The sequence below is a fragment of the Hydractinia symbiolongicarpus genome, chromosome 7 (genome assembly GCF_029227915.1).
Source record: "Hydractinia symbiolongicarpus strain clone_291-10 chromosome 7, HSymV2.1, whole genome shotgun sequence".
Classification (NCBI taxonomy): Eukaryota; Metazoa; Cnidaria; class Hydrozoa; order Anthoathecata; family Hydractiniidae; genus Hydractinia; species Hydractinia symbiolongicarpus.
In genome coordinates this window covers 12,460,014-12,485,752 of record NC_079881.1, presented here as the reverse complement: position 1 = coordinate 12,485,752, position 25,739 = coordinate 12,460,014, and the positions used below count along the sequence as shown (strand labels likewise).

The following is a 25,739-nucleotide window of genomic DNA, read 5'->3' as shown; positions in this document are numbered from 1 at the left end:
AAAGTAAGAACTTGAAAGTGCTGACGTCATCAAAATTTAAATGACGGTTTTTTTGTCATTTTTCCTCTACTTAAGTGGATGTTTCCACGGTTTTTATGGACTAGTACTCCAATAATACAAAATTTTCAATGTTTTTATGAACTTAAATTTAAATCTGCTTTTAGGATTATCCATTGTCCATCAAAAAAAGTACTGCTTAGAATGCTCCATTGTCTATAAAAAAGTACTGCTTAGGATAATCAATTTTTTATAAAAAAGTACTGCTACTGATCCATTGTCTATAAAGAAGTACTGCTTAGCCCTATTTGGTATGGGGGGAGGGCTGAAAGTGCCGGCGGCATTTTCAAAGTCTAATAACTTTTAAATACTGGATGAAATTACCTGAAATTTTGTGACTTTTCCTAAATTTTATTGGACTTTCGGAAAAAAAAAATATTTCCAAAAATTGTCCTGTCAATGTCACTTTGTCCTTTTTAACAGGTGGTCATATCAACTTTTTTATTGTAGTGCTAAAAACAAATGCTTTCTAAACTAACCAGTTGTATGAATATGGGATTATGTATGTGATAGTCACAAAAGGTCATCATGCATTATGACATGCACACTGTGTAATTTGCAGACCGGAATATTGGTAATTTACAGACCAGAATGTTTGTAATTTCCTATTTCTCTATTGTCATATGATAACGCCATAGGTCATTTTGTCCCATGTCAATCCAAATTGTCTTTATTGAGTAGCTACTGACGTAAGTGCTAATAGATATACAAAGTTTTATTCCATGACAGGTACTAACACTAAGGTTCTCAAATATATGTTTTTCAAAAAAATTCTTAAAGATTTTGATCGATTTCCATTTTCTACTTAGAGAAATCCTTTGTCTTTATACCACCTGTTAATGTTTCTATTAATATCTTACATTCTTATATTACTTTTTTAATGACTAGTACTGTAAATAGTTTTAAAAAAGATAAAAAAGAGAATTTCCAAGAAAGACATTTTCTTCAACCATTGTCTCATTATGACGTCACCACTTCCTGTGATGACATGTCAACCTAAATATTTTGTCACTAATTAAGTCACAACATATTGATGCTTCTTTGTGCCAAGTTTCATCACTTAAAACCAAACCGAACAAAGATACAGCCCGCGGGCACTTTATCCCCCCCCCATACTTACAAGGGTCAAAAAAGCCCATATCAAATAGGGTTAAGATGATCCATTTTCTATAAAAAAGTACTGCTTAGAATGCTCCTTTGTCTATAAAAAAGAACTGCTTAAGACGATCCATTTTCTATAAAAAAAGTATTGCTTAGAATGCTCCTTTGTTTATAAAAAAGAACTGCTTAGAACGATCCATTGTCTATAAAATAGTACTGCTTAGAATGATCCATTGTCTATCAAAAAGTACTGCTAAGGATGATCCATTTTTTATAAAAAAAGTATTACTTAAGATAGTCCATTGTCTATAAAAAGTACTGCTTAAGATGGTGCATTGTCTATAAAAAGTACTGCTTAAGATGGTGCATTGTCTATAAAAAGGAATGCGTAGGATAGTCCATTGTCTCTAAAAAAGGAATGCGTAGGATGGTCCATTGCCTAAAAATTGAGTGGTTAGGATTCTTTAAAATTTATTGATTACGAAATACTCTGTCGGCACCAGTACTAACCTTTTTTAGATATTATTGTTTCATAGTGTACGAATTAAGTTTGGTATTGGTATAACCAAACAGCGCACATACATCCCAATGATTAGTCGATCATGGAAATAAAAGTTAAACACATAAATTTTTTTAACAAATCATATTGTAATATATTTACATGTTTTCCATGCTAATAGTTAAAGCCACACCAAAATCCTGAGAAATTTTCAATTTTTTTACCCACAAAACGATTTCGGCGGATAATAGAAATGCAAACACAAGAAAAATTTGAGTTTAAAATCCTAGCATCGCCTTAAAATCGCTAGTTGAATTTTGTGAATACACCGGTGGACGAAAAACTGCATCTTTTATTGCACGAAGAAAGCAAACATATTCGGGATTGTATTTTTATATATCACTGTCGCAGTCTTTGTTTTCCGCTTCTTTATTTCGAACACTCACACTCTTATTGTTCAGCACGTAAAAACGATACGGTTTCGAAGCCCATTCTGCGCCGTAACCATCAATCCCAATTCGCTTACATGTTACAATTTTGTTATCGTTAATAATAACACCTTCATCGAGAAGATAAAACACAGAAGACTTTCCCATGTCAACAGCATTTAAATTTTGTTTTGTTATATCCAGCGCTACACACAATTTGGAAGGCCCATTGCAAAGCTCGTGATCCTTCAAAGCTGGCGACGTGTCTTTACGTTTGGCAGACCGCTTCTTCAGCATAGCATCCATTCCTGACGTATCGAGAGGTTCGCTTAATTAGCCTTCGGAGTATTTTCCGTGCGTATTAATTTTTGCGCATTTAAATATAAATTCGCGCGGAAACCGAAATTTTCAAGTAATTTCAGGGAATACATTAGAAACGAAAATTTTTGGACGGAAAAAAAAAGGAACAGTGCATGGAAATTATATATAGGCTAATCAGAAAATCAATAAAAACTACAGTTTTTGAACTTATTATTTTCGTTATTTTTCTCATTTGGCCGAGGCTGAAGACCTCTTTTTTAGATCTTGATTGAATATATGTACACTTTAAATGCTTCTAGCCTTCTTTTTGTGTCATTCCCCGTAATCATTACTTATGAAATTTAGTTAAAATTCGTTCGAAAAACTTAACCACACATTTTTTGACTTTATAAATCTTGTTTGAAAATTTTTCCGCTAAAATAAAAAATTGTGTTCGAAAGTTTTTCCGCCAAAAATTTTAGTTCTTAATGTACTTCATCCGTTGAAATTAACCACCTTTTTCCTTTTTTATTAAAACAGATTTAGGAAGAAAAATCTGTTTATATGATCTTGCGCAAAAAGTAATACGCGTCAAATTATGCTCAATTCTTGCTAGGTTAAACAGTCAAAATACACTCCACATCAGTAGCGCCAATTATTAATACGTGCAAAAACTAGTAGCTATGTCAATAATCAGTGCAAAAACTAGTAGGCATGTTAATACTCAGTGCAAAAACTAGTAGCTATGTTAATACTCAGTATAAATTTGCTAACAATTAAGACTTGCAAAAGTAAGAACAATTCGCTTCTTATAAAACACACATGAAAAGTATAACCATAATTCAGTTTACTAAAGAATTTGAATTTCAAAGAAAAAATGTTTTTACTAATCACAAGCCAATTGATAAATTTGCACATTCTCTAACTAAATATAAAAAGTTGGAAAAAAAGTTGGCATAGCATGCACGTACCTTTCAAAGGTTCTAAAGCTCGTATTAAAGTACATCCACCCGGATCAGAACTTGATATATTCAGGCAATGATACATTCCATATATAGAGTACACATACGCAGTTCCTTCCGCCATATACATTGTCTTCGTTCGTTCTGTTTTCTTCCCGCCATAAGCGTGACAGGCTTTATCAGGTTCACCCAGATAAGCTTCCGTTTCTACTATCCGTCCGCTTAATATTTGATTATTGGATTTGCGCACTAATATTTTACCTAGTAAATACTTGCTCAAAGGTATTCCAGTTTTTTGAAAATCCGTTCGAGATAACTGCCGTGGAATCTTCAGATTCTCTGAAAGAGCTTCGCTGTTTTCGGTATCGTTTAGAGAAGGTTTCCATTCAATGGTGTCGTTTACAATGAAATGGTGATGTTGCTGACTTTTCTTCTTCTTACATTCAGTACTGTCAGTTTTATAAACGAGTTTGTCACAACTCACAGCACTACTTCCGTCACATCTACTGCCTGTGTCTTGCTCATGTTTTACAACTTCATTTCTAGTTGACGACGAGTTTTCGTATGACGAATGCTTCGTTTTTTTCGATGAGAAATATTTGGATGTCACTGATTTTCTTTTTTTCAACTTGAATGTTAAGGAAGACATTTAAACCAAATATCACCGTATCAAATTTTTTAATAATATTTCCTGAAAGAAATTATTATTATTTACATATAACACAGTTTTTATAGTTAACTGCCAAAAACAAAACTAGTACGCAACGCCTCTTTATTGATAAGGATAAAAAAAATTAATAGATAAATATACTGAAAATGATCAATTTATATTTTAAATTCGAGATTTGAATTCAACAAAGGCTTATTCTAAATTCGAAATGCTTGAATAAATTAGTACATTTTATGTAATTCTAAAATAAAACTAAAAAACGGGTTTGCCCGTCCTTTTTATACCTCATTGCGTGTGTCTTGCTACTTGCGCAGCTTAGCTACCATTTTGCGTGACAGACAGACGGACAGACGTATACGGGTATTGTAATATAGATTCGCTTCTGTGAAAACCATAGCCATAGCAGAGCTTTATGGTGAATTATAAGCTAGGAAACAGGGCCGATGAATCCGGTTGGGACGAGGAGCTTTCCTCGCTGTTTTATATAGCTTTGGCTTCAAAAACACAATTTTCTCAACACTGAGAATGGCTGAGTCACTATATTAGCCTCTCCACCGTCACAAACAATTTATCGGTCCTGTGCAATAATGGCGCAAAACCCATTTACGAATTTGTACAAAAAAGCAAGGTCTGCGTGATGCAATACAATACAAGAAGTTGGGTTACAAGTTTTTACAAAAAAAATGTCAAATTTATAAAATTCGTTACCAAGGTAATTCATTTTTGCGAGCACTAAATAGCTACCATGCGTTTTCTGTGTATTTTTCCGTTTACGTTTTTTCCTTGTTTTTTTTGCGGTTCCAAAGAGGCTCTTTTACGGTTTTTTATGTTTTCTATGTAAGGTTTTTTAAAAGACACGGAAAATATTACATTCTCAATCGTGCCATTTAATACTCGCAAAAATTATCATTTTCAAGTTTTGATTTGCTGCTCTGAAGATAGAACTATTTTTCTGCAACAATAGATAAAGCCTTGATTTCATTTAGGCGTCTTCTAGTTTCTTCTTTGTACTGTTCATCTGTCCATTGCTCAGTTGGACAATCCACTTTTTCAGATAGTTCTTCAAATATATCACGTGTTTGCTTATAATACGAATACTGCGATTTTATCAACCCTTCTAAACACGGATCGAAGTAAGTCAATCTGCACTCATGAAACTTTGGAAGTTCTTGCAGTAGCTTTGTATTTCTGCGCTCAAAATCAGCTTTCGCTAAAGCTAGGTATCGTTCGTTTGCGTCGAATTTACCAGATTGCGGTTGTCCATCTTTCTCGATAAATTTTTCACGTCGATTCAAGTACTTAGTATAATCCTGCAAGCTCTGTTCGCGTCTTTTGATTGCACTGTTTATAGAATTAAAATTTCCACTAAATTTTTTCATAGGCTCAATAACAGCTTTACGAATGTTCGAGTTAAGTTCTGTTTGGCATTCTGCTTGTTTCAAAAGAGTTCGTTGTATATTTTCTGTCACTGAATTCAAAGCTAACTCACCCTCCACCGCATTGGCGTTTGTTGTTAATTCTTGAGCAAGCTTTTGTTGTGCTTTCAGAAGTCCTGAGTTATCTTCAACGTTGTGCTTTACATCTTTGTACATTTTACGAGTGTTCGCTTCGATTTTAGCAAACTTTTGAACTTGTAAGTCAAATTCATTATCACCAATTAACTCAGCAATAGCTTTTTTGGGATGCTTTCGGAACGGTAGCCAACTCATTTTTTCTCTGAAATACATGTACACATAACATATAGTTGCATGAAGGTATCTGGTATTCACAATGCACTGATTAAGCACCTATACCCTTTAAGTAAACACTCACGTTGAAAAGATGTTTGAAATTTTAAATTTTAGGATCTTTACAATCAGAAATTTTAGCAAGTTGCGCGAATTGACATGTCAGTATTTGATTGGCTAATAGTAAAATCGAGTTTAAATATCATGTTTTGCGCCTGATCTAAACGCAAACACATCTGAGACACATCTTAATATTCAATTGAATGGATGAAATTTTGCAAAAATTCCTTTGGAGACTTATAAAAAATTCGCCGATTTTAAAATCTAATAAATTCGCAAAAATAATTTTTTTTTTAATCTATAAAGTTCTTAAATAGGACCATTCGCTATATTTTACACTAAAGTATAAGAAACTTTCTCGAATATTGTTAGGCGCATCTTGACCTTGTAAAACGAATAAGCCCCCTTCAATACCCTTCTTATAATAAGCAGCCATTCTATCAGGTGCCGAATTAAATGCATTATAGTAAAACGTATTCAACAAGAAAGTGGACAATAATTCATAATTAAAAATGTTTGTCACACACGTGACAGATATAAAAAACCACAACTGCTTAGTCTGTTGTCAAGGAAAAGTCCTCAGATATACTAAATAACTGCAAAAAGTATGAAGAATGATACAACGTGGTTCAGAAAAAAACTGTAAACTGGTTTGTGTAAAGAATATTTTACCTTTACAATTAAAAAAAAACAATAACCAAATAACTTAATTATTGTTACATTTTGGTATCCTGAAATCTGTCTGAAAAATAAATTCAGAAAATCAGAAAAAAAAAGAAAAAAATCACTGAGAAAAAGAGTTTTGCACATATAGAAAATAATAATTACACAGATTTAATGGCAATATTATGCCTTTGTATACACGCTCACGATAACTCTACTTTGGGACGATAATCTAATGTTAAAACACCCTCCTTATACCGCCATCTTGTCATATAAATAAACTCTAACGTATGATGTCTGCCCATTAATTCACCATTGCAAAATATATCAATATCCAATGACGAGGAACAGGTTAATTTTTTACGGAGAAACTTTTTTAGTTGAGCAACAGTGATGTGAGAAGAAGTACGCAAATATGGCTTCTCAAGTCTTCGAAAATTGCTGTCTGACTTGTCTTTCTTTTCTTTTCCCTCCGGTTCCATATAATTCAAACATAATCCAATTTGCGAGGAATCAAGAAATACTTGTTTCTGACAATCTTGAGGCTGCTCAGATTCTTTTTGCTCCTCTTTGTCATTCTTTGTACTTCCAGCAGCTTCTTGAATGCACAAGTTCAGATTAGAGTCGGTATCGTTTTCATCAGGATCTTCCATACCTTTCCGCGAATAAAAAAGTTTTCGCCGTTTCTTTTCATTTTGGGCAAGACCTGGAACAAGCTTATATATTATGTACTCCAATTTTTTATCTTCCCTTAACATATCCCATGGGTTGGTCTCATGAATAAGTGTTTCGCAAAATGGACACTTGTATTCAGATGTTGTCTCTAAATACTTTACAATGCAGCTGCGACAAAAATAATGCAAGCACTCTGTTATGGCAACTGGTCGAATAAGATAACCATTGCAAATGATACATATAAAATTTTCATTTAATTCTTTTATTTTTAAACTTGATGACATTGCTCTAAATGACAAAAAAAGATTTTCATCTATATTAATACCCTTCATCTGTTTTTGCGTCATTTTATATTCATGGAATGGTTACACAATAGAATAAACAGGTTAGGCTAGCAGAACAAAAGGGACAAGTAAATCAGTCTACTTACCCATGGACTACTGACTAGTAATTTATACATTTCATGAGCTGAGTGTGATAACTTACTACATGCTAAATAATTGATTTACAGCATACCCAGCGTGAAACGTAAAAAAAAACTAGTTTCAAAAAGGGAAGAAATTGTTTACCGAAGAAAAGATTGTTGAATTGAAGTTTGCAGATAAAACTTCCAAAATTGTGCAAAATACGAAAAAAAATGTGGATGAGCACATTTTTAAATGAAACTACGGCATTGGTTTACATTGACAACGTTTAAGTGCACATCCCTTAACAGGTCCAAAACTTATGACAAAAAATGTCAAAATAGATGCCGCATAATTATATATATATATATATCTAAAAATATTTAAATGCAAATATCTTAATAATGAAAAGAACTTTTTAAAAAAAAAGACTCTTAAGCTCTATGAAGTCTAATTCATTTTCTACCTGGATCTCTCTAAAAAGTTTATGTCAGCCAGAGTTAACAAATGCATGCCAGGAATAATTGAAAACATGGGGTACCCTCTAATTAGGGTAGTGGTTGGGGTGCTTAATTTTCATATTCAAAGCTTATATTTTATAAATATACATTATAGATTTGATTTTACTGCAATACAACAGCCCTTAGGTCGCTTAACACACCAAATTTAGCACCTAGTTGTTAAAAAAAAGTTTCACCCTTAACGTTGGTTTACAACACATAGCTCCTACCACTATATTCAAATTTTCCATAATAATTTGCAGACCTGATGCCTTTGCGTAACTGAACCTCTGTGTAAAGTTGATCACTTTTACTAGATGGGTTAATATGTAGCTACAGTGCGGTTCCTATACGATGGTTGCCACATCATGTATAATACAAACAATTTCATACCTATAAGGGTTTGACTGTGCATTGTATGTAGCGTAGTAAAACTGTAGCCTCATTTCCTTGTTATTTGATCATTGTAAAGACAACTTTATAATGAAAAAAATTGATAAATTTGCCATGGAAAAGCCTCCTTTCCAAGTTATTTGCATTTCAATTCTGACCAAAAAAACAACAACCAGATACAACATAACCTGTTAGTCAAATTAATTTGTCATCACAGTCCAAAATCCACCATTCTTCAGTAGACAATAGTGCCATATACATGTTACAGAATATCAAGGTAGATAATCAATCGGTGATTTTTCTCTCTAGATATTCAGCTGTGCAGAGAATTGGTAACAACGCTACACACGATTTTTCTGGACCAATCGAAATAGGAAAAGTTAGGGATGTTTCAACTGAAACACCATATGAAATTTATGCAATGAAACTGACTACTTTTGATGGGAATGTAGCAAAAAAGTCTGGTTTTTGTTTAGAAAGAATCACATCGACTATTCCTACATACCGAGCAGTATTAAATAATTTATTTGTTGGTTACAAAGCCGCTGGTAATAATTCCAATAACTTTCCTACTGTACCAAAATCAATTGGAGGTGACATTGACTTTATGATTGGCATAAAATACTTAAGGTATATATTACCCAGAAAAGATTTTTTAACTTCCTAAACGACTTGCCATTTATAAGTTTTCACCGAGATTCAATCTTCTTATCAGAATTCACAGCACTTCTATTCATTCTCATCAACCCAATATGAACAATACAACAAGAAGCCCTGGGGGCTCTAAGAATTTCCGCGCACTACCAAAATATTTGATGAAAACCTGCTAATTCGTTGTGTTATTGTGCCAAACATTCGAAGGGGTTTGGTGCATGAACCACTGAAAATAAAGCCCATCAGTGACATTATATCTTACAACAAACGCAAACAAAACGAAACGTGTCATAATAAACTCACATTTTAAAAGAAATTGCTAACAAAAAATACAGCCTATCATTCATGGTTGAAAGTCTTGCGATTGAAACGTTTATGGTCTTAAACGACATTAGTTGACAAAAAATCAAAATTTTGATGTCACCATTATGTTCAGCATACTTTTTTTGTTAACTTTGCCAATTTTTGTTGAAAATGAAGTAGTTTTAATTTTTGGACCAATTTTGGCCTAAAATGACATTCAAGGTGGCAAAAAACCAAAATTTTGATGTCACCATCATGTTCACCATACTTTTTTTGTTAATTGTGCCAAAATTTGTCAAAAATAAAGTAGTTTTAATTTTTGGACCAATTTTGGCCTAAAATGACATTTAGGTAACAAGAAATCAAAATTTTGATGTCACCATCATGTTCAGCATACTTTATTTGTTTACTGTGCCAAATTTTGTTAAAAATGAAGTAGTTTTAATTTTTGTACCAATTTTGGCCTGAAATCACATTTAGGTAAGAAGAAATCAAAATTTTGATGTCACCATCATGTTCAGCATAATTTATTTGCTAACTGTTCCAAATTTTGTTGAAAATAAAGTAGTTCTAATTTTTGGACCAATTTTGGCCTAAAATGACATTTAGGTGACAAAAATCAAGATTATTATGTGCATATTTTACATAGCTAGCCTCACAAATATCGAGGGATATACCCTGTCTATTATTTCCAGGAGGGGCCATGGCGTAGATGGAGAGTCCTAGAGTATTTAATGCTCATTTTGAGCTACGCAGACCCAATTAGAGCCCGCGCTCTACTAGACAACTCCCGGCAACATCCAACGGCCCACACAGTGTGCCATCTTCCCAATTTCCCTCACATGGCTTGGGTTAACCCAGGGCTATAGTAACATTCACTCGCCCATGTTGAATAGCTGTCAAGAGGAATCGAACCCTGGTCTCCCGCACAGAGTACGAGAGCTATAACCACTAATCTACGGCCCCACAATACTAGACTTCCCAGTAGTTAAGGAGCTTGGGTACGAAGTTTACATCTGTGACGGACCAACGTGAAATCCCAGGGTCGATTATTTCTCAAAAAATGCTCCGAAAGAAAAAACGACGGTTTTAAAGAATTTCCTACGCCTTCGGGCGCGGAAATTCAAAAATGGTTACCAAATTAACCCTGACGTAGCAATGCTTGGTGTCAAATGTGAGAAAGATTATTTCAATGATTTATTGTCAATTTTGATGGATCAAACAACCATCATAACAAAATTTAACTGTACATCTTTAGTCAATCGAAATCACTCAATATTTAAAGATGTCAAAAACGCAGCAAGCAAAAGTAATTATCGTAGCATCAGTTGTAGACATTGCGGGGATTGCAAACATAATGAAATAATTGAATCAGTCGGGGAGGAAATGGAGCATTAACAAATCTATAAGTGTTGACCATGTTAACCATATCTATATTGCATTACTTCCATTACTGTATGATCCTGTTTTAAAAATTATCTCACAACAAATCTAAAGCAATGCAGTTTTATAATCAGCAGCTTCGTAAACTCAACAAATCTCATGAGGACAAAGCGGAGTTTCTTGCATTAGAAAAGAAACTTTAGGATCTTGGTCACGTAATACCTCAAAAATTTGAACGATAACCAGCAGCAACAACTAAAGGAAAATTTCATCTAAAATTTCATCCCACGGCGGGCTATCTGGAATGGTAACTCTATTAGCACCCCATGTAGACTCGTGTTTGCTTATGAGCCAACAAGTAGTGGATCAGGCCCGAAAGATATTCTTACGCAAGGAAAGAATATGAAACAGTTAGTGGAAATATTTGTCAGATGGTCTATGCACTAAACAACTTTTCACACTGATAAAGTTGATAGAAAATGAATAGTGCTTACAGGGACACATTCGGCAAGCAGAACTGGACCCCAACAAAATTCCACAAGTAACAATTGCAAAAACATTAAATTATGGAGTCAAATCAAGTGGCAACCAAGCTGAAAGAGGTTTGAGGGAGACTGCTCGAAAAGCAAAAGAGGAGTACCTAGAGGTAAATAAAATTGTTCAATCCGGTCATGTTGATGACTGTATTTTCAGGAGCACCATTAGGAGAGAGTTATTAATAGAGGAGGATTTTCGCTCAAAAGAATCACATATTTTCTGGAATGGAACCACCACTGAATCCTTATCTGATGGCATTAGTATCTGATGGCATTAGTATTAGTTGGAGCAAGAGATGGTATACAGAGAATGATGAAATATCGCTGGATTTAAGAGCCATTATATAGTAGTTTTATTATATAAAAGTTTTGCGTAAAAACTAAACAGACTAGCAAGGGTTGCGCAACGTAAATAAAGCTTTTCAGAGATTTTTAAGGATTAAAACTTAATAATGTTTAATAAGGTTTTACCTACTTGCATTTTTAGGTCTGTCCACACCATCTCGATAGGGTTCATCAATGCAGAAGATGTTGGCTATTTGCACTATATTTATCACCTTAACACGAACCTTTGGTAGGGTCAGAACTTTCATTGTTTGCACGTTAAAAACAATAGTTTGTGTGTCACATGCGAACTGTAATTAGCCCATGTAAACTTTGCGTAACTCATTGTTGTATTTAATTGCTATAGCCGTCAAGGGATCAACAGAAAAAAAGTATAAAATATAGCACCTAGGGTGCAATTTTATTGTTTTGACACAAATTAAAATGTTGTGTTTTTACATTTTAAACGAATTGAAACAATCATTTCTACGATCCCGTTTTCAGGATTTTGAAATGATCTACAGCAATTTTTTCGCTTTCTACTATCCCGTATTCATCATTTTTAAGCGATCTATGACGATGTTTTTGCTTTGGCAAATTACTTTATTTATTTTAATCTTTGTCAAGTAAGCTTAATTTGATGGACCAAAACTAGTATTCGAAACTACTATTTTTAGTCGCATGCACAAAAATCAAGGCACGTGAGTATTAAAACAGTGTTCTCAAAATAGAAATAAAAAAACAGGTAGCAATGCGCAAGGTACAAAGCTAAAAAAGTTTTAGTATGATCACTTTGATTTTACATTCTCTGCATAAACATGATTTTACATTAAACACAAAATCTTTAACCTTTTACGCATGTTCATTCATTTTTTATAAAATATATATTTTTTAATAGCTTTTGTAATTGTTACCACTTTTAAACAATAGCATTCATGTTACATGTGAGAACAAAAGGATTAACCAAATCTTATTGTTATGACTCGCGCATGATGATAAAAATAGAAAGCAATTAACTTCTTATGTAAACAAAAGATATGCAAAGGTTATTTATGTAGACATGAAATCGTTACACAGCGTTGTAAAACTCGCGTACATGTAAAGTTACATTTAAGCGGTAGTGTATGCGCAAAATCAATAGAGGAGAGAGTAGGTAAAAACTTTTTTAGAATGAACAAAATGGTCTATGGAAAATTAGACAGGAAAAAAAGTAGAATACATAAAACAGATTGTTTTTTCGATATTTCAATGTATCACAAACCAACTAAAAATCTTCTTGGGCAGGTGCAGTTATTGCGATGAACGAGTACCTACGACGACAGAAACTGAATAACAGTGACTAGCTCTTTTTTTATTAATATTTTCTAACCAATATTTTAACTCTTTCTCCAAGATTTTTTTCGGAAAAAAACAACGTGTTTTTGACTTATCTTTTTATTCTTACCAGAAGCTCAATGGTGTGTATAAATTACCACTAAAACTTTAGCCAGAGGACTCAGCATAATTTTTTTTGCCACCAGGAATTGCTAAGTTTGGGTAAATTACACAGGTCTCAAACGTTTTTTCTGGTCTGAAAACTTGACGCTGCTTTTTGAGTGGTTAATTTTTGGAAAATCCTTTGTTCTGAGTGCGATTTGCCTCACTCACCTGAACAAATCTAATATTTTCTTTGATTATGTAAGAGGGTAAGACGTGATCACGGCGACTTTGTGCTAATGGGTACATTGTAATTTGGGGTTTGCCATTTACGTAGATTCGAATTTTAAGAATTCGCTCTGACATTTGTTTGCGTCTAAGCTTTCGTTAAAAAAAAACTGAATTTAATATCCTGGAAGAAGCACTACTAAAACTTGAGCATCAAAAATAGCAAAGGACAGATTGCAGGAGGAAGAGACACTGTCTGTGTGAATGTATTTTAGCTTTTTTTACCAACTTAGCATTATAAATTTTGGATACAATGAGGGGCAGGAAAGGAGGCTGCAAATCTAAGCATGGAAAATTGGTTTGTGCAGCACCCCTACTAAGCATGACAAGGGTTAAGAATGTTTATATTTTCCTCTGTAATCCCTTTCAGCTTTAACAATTGCGTGACAGGCAAAAAGATGCAGGTGCTAGGTGAAGTGAGGTCCTTTTTAGTCTGTTTTTTTGCAAGAAGGTATCATTGCGACTTTGTATCGATATATACAGTACTGTGAAAAGGTTTGTTAACATTGTGGTTCGTGTTTATTTCATGTTACGCACGAACCACGATAGCCCACGATATAAATTATACTGGCTATAAAAATCGTGGAGCTCGCGAAAATAATTGTGGGACACATGATCCTTCATGGAGATAATAATATTAGCCTGGTGACCACGATAAAATGTTTGAAATTTTGTATACATAAAGACCACAATTTTATCGTGGTTTGTGTGCACCACGCTCGTTACACGAACACAATGTTAACAAACCTTTTCACAGTACTGTATGTCAATCTGAAGTTACCACCTACACTAGATAATAGTTTAAAGCCTCAAAAATGTTTCCGTAGAAAGAAATGAGCTGAAAAAGACCTTTCTTTAGCAATCTTCCACATCTTTCTGTCTGCAAACCAGTTGTTAGAGCCAGAAAGGCTTACTGAGAAAAATGTAAACATTCAAAACGGTTCATAGCTAGATACTTAGATAAGTAGTATATACAGTCTAATCGATATCCAGCACTGGATATGTTTTGAATATATCCACTTTCGGATATAATTTTGATGTTTGACCCAGTCTTCCTCGCAATGGGCGTAGCAACGCCAGCAGATAACCAGCCATCCATCGATCAGGAGAAAACGGGCAAAACAGGATAAAACATAGCTAATCACAGAAAAAACGGCAAAATGGGCTGGTTTTAGGGCGGTTTGGTGGATTGTTATACTTGATTTTCTAAAAGCGCACCTTGGATAAAAAAAAGCGTACCTTATACAATTCCTACACTATTTTAAAAAATTATTAAAGAATAATTTGTATGAAATATAGCTAAGTAAAATGACGACTTTTGAAAAATATTATGCTCACTGTTAACCAACTTGAAAATTAATTTCTGTTTGATTGAAACAAGCTACAAACACGCGGGGGGAAACTGGAAAAGAAACGTTGGACAATATCTTTTTTGGTGATATATTTTGTAACAATTTTTATCCGGCTTAAGATATTATATTAGAGGAAGTTGTCAGAAAAAGAAGGTAAATTATGCTTTTTTCACGAAATCTGGACATATATCCGCATTTGGATATTAATTGACACAAATCCATTTTCGGATATCAATCAGGCTGTGTAAGTGTAAGTAGGTGTAAGATAGATATAGTTAATATCATTTAAGCTATTTTGCTTTGTGGTGATCTCCTTTCAATGGTTAGCAATAAATAACAGTAGCCAAAAGTACACTTGTTTCCCGAAAAAAATTACGTAATGTCAAAATGTGATTACGTAACGGAAACAACACGCGGGAAAGTTGTAGTAAATGGTAGATACAGCATGTGCTCTCTGTTAACATTACAGAGAAGAGCAGTCAAGTAACTTAAAAATTTAAAGACTATCACGTTATTCGATTATTTTTTAAATAAATACGTATGCAATATGAATGAAGAAGATATTTCTACAATATCGCCATTATCTGGTATGATAAAAATACTTCTGTTTTTATATGGAGTTGTTTTCCTTGTTACAGCTAAGATGTGTTGTATCATAGTCATAAGATTTCTTGTGACTATGATTGTATAAATGTTTATGCACATCAAATAATTTTACAAGTAGCACATTTTTTTATTATATTGCGTATTTTATTATAATTATTCTTAAAAATTTACTTAAAAATTTGAATTTTTTTCTATAAAATAATAAACCTTTACTATAACTCTTTTCAAATGCCGAAGGTGAGTCTCGTTCAACTTTGGTACTTAATCCTTTGACTTTTTTTAGGTGGCAGCAGTCATACTAAACAGTATCACATTGCTCTGTCTTTGATTGAAGCACTCGATTTAATCAAAACACATGAAATTGAAAACACTGTTCGATTTAGTACCATATTCTCAATGAAAGACTTTGGATCCACTGGCAGGCTTTTCTTTTTAAAGAACATTCTAAACTAAATGCATAATTTGAGACATTATAAAATTAATTCCAGATTTAAGAAGGAAAAAACACAAGGTTTACTGGTCAAGTGATGGAGTAAAGTTTTCCGGTTTGCCATTTATGTTTGTTGGAACAAAAATTTTGGATTGTCATCACGGAAAAGATAGGAACCTAAATTTAAAACTATCAGTTAAAGAAAAAAGGGAAAAGGAACTGGTAAGGTTCACGATTTTCACTATGTAATTGGATTTTAAAAAGAGTTACACAGAATAATATATCCCTTCTTGTTACAGCAAAACGATCATGGGTGTAGAAGGAAACACACTCGGGTTCAAGATTGTAAAAAGTTTGATTGTCCGGCACAAGTTATCATCACAGAAATGATAGAATTTCCAGAGTATCCGGTAGTTTTACATTTTGGTTTCTTTTTCTTTAGATATGAAATTTCTGTAAACAGTAATACAACTTCTTCTTCCAGATTCACTTATGTACTTTGAGCCTTCCAAGAGAGAATTTGACTGCATTATGGGATCATTTATTGAACAAATACCAGTTGTTATTGCCCAAATCAACATATCAATCAACAGAGAAATAAGAAGAAGAAGAAGAGAAAAGCGACTGACCAAACAAACGTACCGAAATCAAAGGTTATTCGGTCCTTCTTTAACAGGAACGGAGGTCCAGCCAAAAATAAGAACAAGAATAATACAATTATTATAGATTGAGTTTGATTTATTTATAATCTACTTGAAAGATGTAGACTACTTGTTAGTATTTTCCATGTTCTGCTGAGAAAGATAAACGTAAAAATATTATCAAGTACAAAAATTTGATTTTTTTCTTTGATTTCGCGATTGTAGTATTTCAAATAATTTCGCGTGGATTAATTTTCGCGAATCAAGGGCCTTCAAAATTTTCGTGTGGACTAAATTTCGTGAAAATAGCCAAAATCCACTTAAGGTATAATTTACTTATAGGAATTATTACTATTACCATTAATGTTATGTTTCGTTTTATAGCGTTGGGTATATCGTAGCATGCCATTTGTACAGGTATTGCACGATGGAAATCTTCACTGGATTGCTATTTCAACATATGGATGCAAACCAGGTGAGGTTCATATGATGGACAGCATGTTTCGTGGAAAGGTTGCTGATCACACCAAAATCCAAATATGCTCAATTATTAATTGTTGTGAGGATCAACTAAAAGTTAAAGTAATTCCCGTTCAGCAACAAAAAAACAGGGGTTGACTGTGGGGTTTTTGCAGTAGCATTTGCATACCACACTGTCGCGACCAAAAAACTTTCTACAGATATCAATTTTGAAACATCAAAAATGAGAAACCATATGCTGCAATGTTTAGCTGCAAATCAAATCACCAAGTTTCCTCAATGTGATAGCCACATAATAGCTCGAAGATGTGCGTCCAAGGAAATATTCATCGACCTCTACTGCAGTTGCCGAATGCCATGGAGAGCCGCAGAGAGCTATATTTTAGACAAGCAAATGGCTGAATGTAGTAACTGTGGAGGATGGTTTCACAGAATGTGTGAACGGATACCGGACTCTGTATTTGAAGTGGAAAATTGTAAGAGTCTGTGGTATTGTTATTGTTGTTTCACTAATATAAGTAAAAAAGACGGTTGATGGTAACTTAAAAATAAAACATAGTCTTCGCTAAGTTGTTGTGTATCCCGCGTAAGTCCAAGCTTAAGAGCCTTTGGGATGAGGTGAAGGGGCACAGGAAGCTTTATTTAGCCCAGTAAAATTGGGTTTCTACAAAAAATCCCGTGTACTTTTGGCTACTGTTATTTATTGCTAACCCCTTTCAATAGACTTATTTACAACAATACTTATATAATCATTTTTCTATAAAATCATGTAGTTTTTGTCTGTTGATGAATAAATTATTACTATTACTATTACTAATAATATACTACTACTAGCAGTAGTTTGCAGTAAAAAATGCAGCTAACTAATAAACAGGCAATATTAATAAAACCTATTTTCTTTCTAATATAGAGATGCTCCCACCATCTTCGCCATTTCCTGATTTCGGCTTCAGCTATAGTTTTGTTTTTATGGGGTAATCGAGTTTTGTTGCCTTAAATACTGCGTGCAACGTATACCCATAGTCATAAAGGGGGATTTTCACGAAGCGAATTGAACGGCGAATTCGACGGCGAATTGTATCTGACCATGCGCAGTTTTGTTGAATTTCCACGCCCGAAGGCGTAGGAAATTCTTTAAAACCGTCGTTCTTTTTTTTTAGAGCATTTTTTGAGAAAAAATCGACCCTGGAAATACACGTTCCTCCGTCACAGATGTAAACTTCGCACCCAAGCTCCCCAACTACTGGGAACTCATCTAAATGATGTTTCAGGACAAAATTAGTATTTGTTTTCAACAAAAATTGGCAAAGTTAACAAAAAAAGTATGGTGAACATAATAATGACATCGAAATTTTGATTTTTGTCACCTAAATGCCATTTTAGGCCAAAATTGATCCAAAAATTAAAACCATTTTATTTTCGGCTAAATCTGGCACAGTTAACAAATAAAGTATGCTGAAAATGATGATGGTACAAAAGTTTGATTTTTGTCACCTAAATGTCATTTTAGGCCAAAATTTAACCAAAAATTAAAACTGCTTTATTTTCGAAAAAAATTGGCACAGTTAATAAAAAAAGTATGCTGAAAATGATGGTCACAGCAAAATTTTGATTTTTTGTCAACTAAATGCCGTTTAAGACCATAAACGTTTCAATCGCAAGACTTACCATGAATGTTAGGCTGTATTTTTTGTTAGCAATTTATTTTAAAATGTGAGTTTATTATGACACGTTTCGTTTTGTTTGCGTTTGTTGTAAGATATAATGTCACTTGTGTGCTTTATCTTCAGAGGTTCATGCACCAAACCTCCTCAAATGTTTAGCACAATATAACACAACGAATTAGCAGGTTTTCATCAAATATTTTGGTAGCGAGCGGAAATTCTTAGAGCCTCCAGGGCTTCTTGTTTGTTTTGGTTTTGCATCGAAATATTCGCTTCGCTAAAAAGTAGAAACAGTTCCTACTTTTTCGCGGCTAAAGGTTTCGCTACTAGTTTTTTACCAATCAGAACGCGGTTAACTAATGTAAACAATGAATTTAGCGCCTAATTTATTTTGTCGTGAAAATTAAAAAGGGAATTCGCCATCGAATTCGCCGTTCAATTCGCTTCGTGAAAATCCTCCTTAAGATTGGGCAATGATAAAATTCTACGGCCATTACTTGCCATGAACGTTAAACTCTGATCGGAGTTGAATTGACAATCATAAAAACTTAAAAAGGCCCAACATTGCTCAGTGAACGACAGGAATGACATCTTACGGAACATTTTATTGCAATAGCTAGCGGCTAAAAATATTTTTAACAATGCATTATACCCAGCCAACTTTTATTACTTGATTTATTACCAATGCTTTATCTTTTCTTAAGTGCATTTTTGGTACATGATACATGCTACTTTGTTTTTTTCTTGTTCAGCACAACAGACTACAGGCAGCTTTAGAAGCATCATCAGGAGGGTAAATATTAAGCATTAGCTATAGCTGTTCCAGCATTTTTTTAGTTTTATCCTCCTCCCACATGCAAAATATTATGCAAATCTCCTGCATGCCTAACCAATGTGTAACTACCATTATCCAAACATCACTATTTTCCATTTCTTTTTGTGTTTTCATTTTCTCTGTGACTGGGACTGTACGTTTATTTATGAGTCAGCAGAGGGATAACGCCATAATCGAGAGATCCCCCAGTTGATGTATATTTCTCTCAATTATTAAATCTGGGTTACCATTCTTCAAATGTTCTGATCATGTTCAACAAAAATGAACGACATATATATTTAAATTCAGCACCAAAATTTATGGAAACATGCAAATTTTCAAGTTTATTGTGATGTATACGGAGTGTGGTTTCCATACGGAGTAATACTCTATATAGCTGCTATACGGAGTTTGGTTTAGCTATATGGAGTCTGCCAACGAATGTTCTTAATATTGCAATATATGACTGTTTAAAACTATTTCTGGAAAGAAAAAAAATCACCATAAAGAACAAGTTAAAAAGAAAAGCACATCATTTTCCTACTTTTTTATCCATTGAAAACATACAAGTATATTGTAGCTATACAGGGTGCATATATACAGATTGTGAGATACAGAGAGTATATCAGGGTTTGAATTAGAAATGTGGAGACAGTTCGCAAAAGGGTAACGTCCACCACGCGGAGCACAAATGCACTCCTCCCCTTGTTGACTATAAATAATATTTATCCTAAAACAACTTTAATGGAACAGACAATTCCTGTACATTAAGCGTGGGACTGTTATCGCGAATATACATGGCCTCAGCTATTTTCCTCTTTTTAAAGTGGTGAACATTATCTATTAAAATACTGAAGTTCTTTTGTTCAGCAAGTGGGTGATTCTCAGTGACTGAATGTTTTAGGATGTGAGAGTTCTTATCACGCTTTTGATGATCTATCATTCTTTCATTTTGTCTTCTCGCTGTTTCACCAATTTATGTAGCATCGCACGATTCCACCGGACAAGTGTATTTGTACACAACACCATGTTTGTGTTCATCCTTGGTTCTATCTTTCACAGAAAATAGTGAAGATAACTTTCAACATCGATAAGCAATGCGTGGCTTGACATTGGCAGGTAGAAACTGTTTAAAAGTTTTGTTTAGACACTTTACTAAGCAGTTACCATGATCTCCTTTGTATGGTAGAACCATGAAAGGTGTTATTGGAGGTTCATTGGTGTCTTCATTAGACACTGTCGGCATTTTGAATGTTGAAATTTCGCTGTGTTTTAATAATTACATCGGATACAACTGCTTCTGGATAACCATTGATATTTATAAACACATTTTTTAATTGATTTAGTTCGTATTTTAGATCTTGTGATGAAGAGCATATATTAAACGCTCTCAACACCAACGATTTAACTGTTCCAACTTTCCATGCGCGTGGTGCAAATGAATTCCAGTGCATGAATATGTCAGTGTTCGTGTCTTTTCGATAAATGGATGTGTTGAATGAACCATCATTCATATGTTTCACTTTCACATCAAGAAAGGCTATGTAATTGTTGTTTTCAACTTCATATGTGAACTGGATATTCGAATAGTAACTATTAAGTGTGGCCAGCACATTGTTTATCTGGTTTTCCTTAACAAAACATATAGTGTCATCTACATATCGCTTCCAAAATATTACTGAATTTTCTAATGTTGGGACTATTTCTTTCTCCAACTCAACCATGAAGATATTTGCTAGGACTGGTCCTAGAGGCGAGGCCATTGCTACACCATCAACCTGAATATACAGTGTTGACTTTGTCAGTGGTGTTAACAATTTCGCAAGGTACTTTGAAGTGTAGCGCGTGGCCTTGTGGTTATGGAGTTCGCTTCGCAATCACAAGGTCCGTGGTTCGGTCCACAGCGCGGGCATGTTTAGCAAGTGTCTTTACTACAGCTACGGGTCAACCCATGCCATGTGAGGGAAATTGGGTAGGTAATGCCGGTGTATACTTAATGTATACATTCCGAACCAGGACCCACATTGATAACAGTGTTTCAAACACTGAAGTGGCTATCCTGTATAAATATTCGGAATAATAATAATAATAGTTATAGGTAGCAGATCCGATATTCGATATGATGGGTCGTAATGGTAAATCGTCAGCTACTGTAGAATTAGGTGGTATCTTGTGAACCTTGGCGGTACCATAAAACTGAGCCGGGCTGGAACCTTGTGGATACAACTTTTTGTATTCGCTTACTGAGACAAGGTTTAATTTTTCTAAGTGCTCCCTGAACTCAATGCAAATTACATTCTCAATGTAATTTGTTCGGTCTATAATAATTACACCTTTTCCTTTATCTTGCTTCAGTACACATATATTACGATTGTTACTAAGACGTTTCATAATATTAAAGTCTTTGTATCTGTTACTGGTTTTGTCATGCTGACTGAAAATTGTTAGCGTTTTTGTTTTCAGAGCAGTCTTGTCACTTTCAGTGAAATGGGTGGTATGTGGAAGTATTTGTTGGTAAAAATTTTCAAATTTAGTTTCTAATTTTCGTGTATGATGCTTTGATGGTATTGCATAATCTAAGCTGTAGGATAAAGCTTCTTTTTCACAAGTACTCAAAACATACGAAAAAAAGTTATGTATAACGTTAGGGGAAAATCTTTTCACAACATCTTTTTTTTATTTTAAATACAGTACTGGAAAAGGTTTTTTAACATCGCGCTTCGCGTATTGTGACGGTATTCTCGATCCGCGATAGACGTTTTTTTACTTTCAAATTGTATCGAGAGGCCTTCGCGATGCATCCGTCTCGAAATCATTCTCGAAGCTATCGAGGCCATTAACACTTTTTCATAATAGAACTATTTTAAAAATAAGTGTGTATTCAAGTGTGTATTCATAGATTGTGTGTAGAAATGCTTTTTTAGATCGCATTTTAAAAGTTTATAAACGAAAAGCAGCGATAGAAATGTTTTTTTAGATCGCATTTTAAAAGTTTAAAAACGAAAAGCGGTGATAGAAATGTTGTTTTAGATCCTATTTTAAAAGTTTAAGAACGAAAAGCAACGTTAGAAAAAAATACGTTGAAAAAGTAATGCGCTGGAATTACTTTAATAAACACGAAAGTTAAAAATTTTCTTATAATATACACCTATTTAAAATAAAAAAAGATAAAGCAGAGATGTGTTTGAAATAAAAATACTTTCTCTCTATTCTCATTAAAAAAAACTTTCTCTTTATTCTCATTATCACCTACCATTGTGACACATCGAGACGGATTTTGTGACGATACTAGATTCTCGATAGATCGCAACAATTTATTTTAATTGTTTCTTATTATCATAAATGCGAGGGAGTCCGCGCACATTACGCGCTCGATATGTTAAACAACCTTTTACCAGTACTGTAAGTGTGTAAGTGTATATTTAAGAAAATTTTTAACTTTCGTATTTATTAAAGTAATTCTAGCGCATTACTTTTTTAACATACTTTTTTTTCTATCGCTGTTCTTTATTCTTAAACTTTTAAAATGCGATCTAAAAAAGCATTTCTATCGCCGTTTTTCGTTCTTAAATTTTTGAAAATGCGATCTAACAAAGCTTTTCTATTGCCGTTATTTGTTCTTAAATTTTTGAAATGTGATCTAAAAAAGAAAGATTAACGCTAGCTGTATACCCTAGATTGTTATGCATAAGTTAAAAATATAACACAAAGGAAGTATAATTATATTTAAACATCCGCGATCATTGTTGAATACACTCTTATTTTTAAAATAGTTCTAATATAAGAAAGTGTTAATGGCCTCGATACTAGCTTCGAGAATGATATCGAAACAGATGCATCGCGAAGCCCTCTCAATATAATTTAAAAGTAAAAAAACATATATCGCGGATCGAGAATACCATAGCGATACGCGAAGCGCGATGTTAAACAACATTTTTCCAGTACTGTATATGTAGTGTGACAGGCTTAGTATACGGAGTGTAACATGCGTAGTATACAGAGAATGATATGCTTAATATACAGAGTGTGACATGCTTAATGTATGAAGTGTTCTATATAGAGTGTGACAGGCTTAGTCATGCGAAGTGTGACATGCTGAGTATGGGAAGTGTGACATCTTTGATAGGAACAAAATTTGATGTATGAGTTAAGGTATACAATGGCTAGTATAAAAGTACACAATTTTAAAGTTGCGTAATAAAAAGTCAGTAATAAGCAGGATTATAATTTTATGGTACACGATCTTGTTCCTACACCCTATCGCGTACCTGAATTATGTGAGGTATGGGAAGTACCGCGTACCTTCGTTGACAGATTACTTTTAGATCTGAAAATTATTGAATAATCCTGGTCCTTATAATCCACGAGCAAGCCTATTCATAGCCAACCTGACCATCCTAGCTAATTTACTGACCCCTGACTTAATTAAAAGAACTACGTAGACAAAAATCTTACACAAGAAATCCAGTCATGCGGTCCTTAACTAATGCGAAAGTGAACGCTGACGGACCACAGATAAAGCAAGTCTAAAACAGGCGGAACAGACATTTTATCATGGATTTAATTGTAGATAATTTCTTCATTTGACAAAACAACTGGAAACCATTTATTAAAATGACAATATAGTCATGCATACTATTTCAGACATGTAGAAAAGGAAGTTAAGATTGAGAGAGTCGCTATACCAGTAGACGCTCAATCATCGTGTTTTGGGTTCACGATTTAAAACGTCCCCCACTTACAAATGAATGTACAACAAAGATTAACCTTGGAGCCCGTATCGCATGCGTAACATCCTTTGCACGTGCGTTGTTAAACAAATAAATAGCCATTTTAAAAATTACGAACCTGGAGCAAATTAGGTACACTACGCAATCGCCTGGTCAACTGGGGTGCTAGATCGATCACGTAAGCACATATTTACAAAATGAGAAGCCTGGATAAGAATGCTTAGTTTAGACTTCAACGGTAATGTCTAGCCAAACCAGTATATACTCTTAAAGCTGTCTGTGCTGCTCATATTTTTGCACTAAATATTTGCATCTATACGGAGTAAACATGTTGCTTTAGTTTGTGAGTCCTTAGACTGACCCATGTCTTGACTGTCTCTAATAAATAGGGAGTTTCGCAGAGACAACGAGTCTGTACTCTTGACGCAAATACATTCCTCTACGCAACGTTTATCAGTAATGGAGAGCAACCAAAATTTATCTGCTGAAAAGCCTAAATCTTACAGATACATGTAATTCATATTTAATAAGCTATAAAATCATGAAAAATTATAGGTTATTTTATTGGGCAAGGGCACTTATTTTTCATCACATTCTTTTACAGGTAGAAGTACCGCAGAATATCACAGAAATTTACATTAGCCATATAATTTGGTCTTGATATGTAACTAATATTTTTTATGTTTTTATTGCAGTTTTACATAGTATAAATCTTTCCTGGCACCCTTCAATATTTTTTCATACTGTTTTATTATTTATTTTTTACTTTGAAATTGCATAAAGAAATCCCTATAGGTACCGCAAAATACCAGTGTAGAAAATCTGATCTAATGGGAGAATAAAAGATGGAATGAATCTAAAATTAGGTATAGGGTTTCAGTATTGAATAATTTCCTTACTGCAAAAATATTTTTCAGTTTAGGTTGAATTTAGATACCAAAATGTACTACAAAATACCAGTGGTAGGTACCGCAAAATACCAGTTATTCTAAAAGATTTTTTAGAAGGTAGGTTTATTGAATCATTCCTGTGTTTAGTTAGAGTGATTATATGATAGTTTTGCTATCATATTGTACCAAAATATAGTCTTCTTGAGGATGGATATTGCAAGTAATTAGATTAGTTAATACAAAATAAAATCCCACTGACATGATTAGTGTGTTTTTTTTTGTTTTTTTTGTGAAATAAGTTTTATCCTTTTATATCATGACATTAGGAAAGGTATACATCCTCAAGTGATTTTTTTTATTTAGTAAGCATCCTTAGAGAGTTTATTTTAGTAAAAGTCAAGTCTCCAGGGATTCTTTAATTAGTAGCATCTAAAAATAGCATCTCTTGAGACCCAGTGTTCCATCTATTTTAGAAATTAAGAACACTTAAGTCTCAAAAGATTCCTTAAATAGAAGCATCTTAAAATAGCATCCTCTGAGACTTAATGTTCCATTTCTTTTAAGAATTATTTATGCTATATAAAAGCACATGAAATTTAACTGTCAGAATGTTTTTTGTTGTGTGATGTTAACTTGAGAAATTTAGTGATGAATACACCAAAAAAATTCATAATGCCTTTTAAGCATCTTGGTCCAGTGAAAGTAGAAAAAGAAGACTAAGCGATCCAAACAACATGGCAGAGGCAAAAATATCTTGTAAAAGAATATTATCTAGAGAGGAGCAGTTGA

General features: G+C 33.7%; 6 protein-coding genes across 6 annotated transcripts in view; 3 read left to right on the top strand and 3 right to left on the bottom strand.

Annotated features, from left to right (window-relative positions):
- The window catches only part of LOC130649532 (cytosolic Fe-S cluster assembly factor NUBP1 homolog), a 38,379-nt gene extending 29,491 nt beyond the window's left edge, over window positions 1-8,888 (top strand). Inside the window, exon 11 of the mRNA XM_057455826.1 lies at window positions 8,749-8,888. Within this exon, the coding sequence (XP_057311809.1) occupies window positions 8,749-8,813 (65 nt within the window). The 3' untranslated portion in view covers window positions 8,814-8,888. The remainder of the gene's footprint in view (window positions 1-8,748) is intronic.
- Window positions 1-25,739, top strand: part of LOC130649533 (E3 ubiquitin-protein ligase CHIP-like) — a 75,782-nt gene that overhangs the window by 29,440 nt on the left and 20,603 nt on the right. The gene's annotated exons all lie outside the window — the stretch shown is intronic.
- On the bottom strand, window positions 1,762-4,077 carry LOC130649530 (putative 3-methyladenine DNA glycosylase). Its single transcript, XM_057455823.1, has 2 exons — window positions 3,357-4,077; window positions 1,762-2,393 (listed from the first exon to the last, which is right to left on the bottom strand). The coding sequence occupies exons 1-2, from the start codon at window positions 3,994-3,996 to the stop codon at window positions 2,050-2,052; spliced, it is 984 nt and encodes a 327-aa protein (XP_057311806.1). The 5' UTR covers window positions 3,997-4,077; the 3' UTR covers window positions 1,762-2,049.
- LOC130649535 (bridging integrator 3-like) lies at window positions 4,156-5,759 on the bottom strand. Its single transcript, XM_057455830.1, has one exon. It carries the CDS (start codon window positions 5,742-5,744, stop codon window positions 4,962-4,964), a length of 783 nt encoding a protein of 260 aa, XP_057311813.1. The 5' UTR covers window positions 5,745-5,759; the 3' UTR covers window positions 4,156-4,961.
- LOC130649534 (polycomb group RING finger protein 3-like) lies at window positions 6,453-7,504 on the bottom strand. The gene has a single exon (XM_057455829.1). It carries the CDS (start codon window positions 7,487-7,489, stop codon window positions 6,671-6,673), a length of 819 nt encoding a protein of 272 aa, XP_057311812.1. The 5' UTR covers window positions 7,490-7,504; the 3' UTR covers window positions 6,453-6,670.
- Window positions 15,352-17,521, top strand: LOC130649537 (uncharacterized). Its single transcript, XM_057455832.1, has 3 exons — window positions 15,352-15,953; window positions 16,031-16,141; window positions 16,216-17,521. The coding sequence occupies exons 1-3, from the start codon at window positions 15,858-15,860 to the stop codon at window positions 16,330-16,332; spliced, it is 324 nt and encodes a 107-aa protein (XP_057311815.1). The 5' UTR covers window positions 15,352-15,857; the 3' UTR covers window positions 16,333-17,521.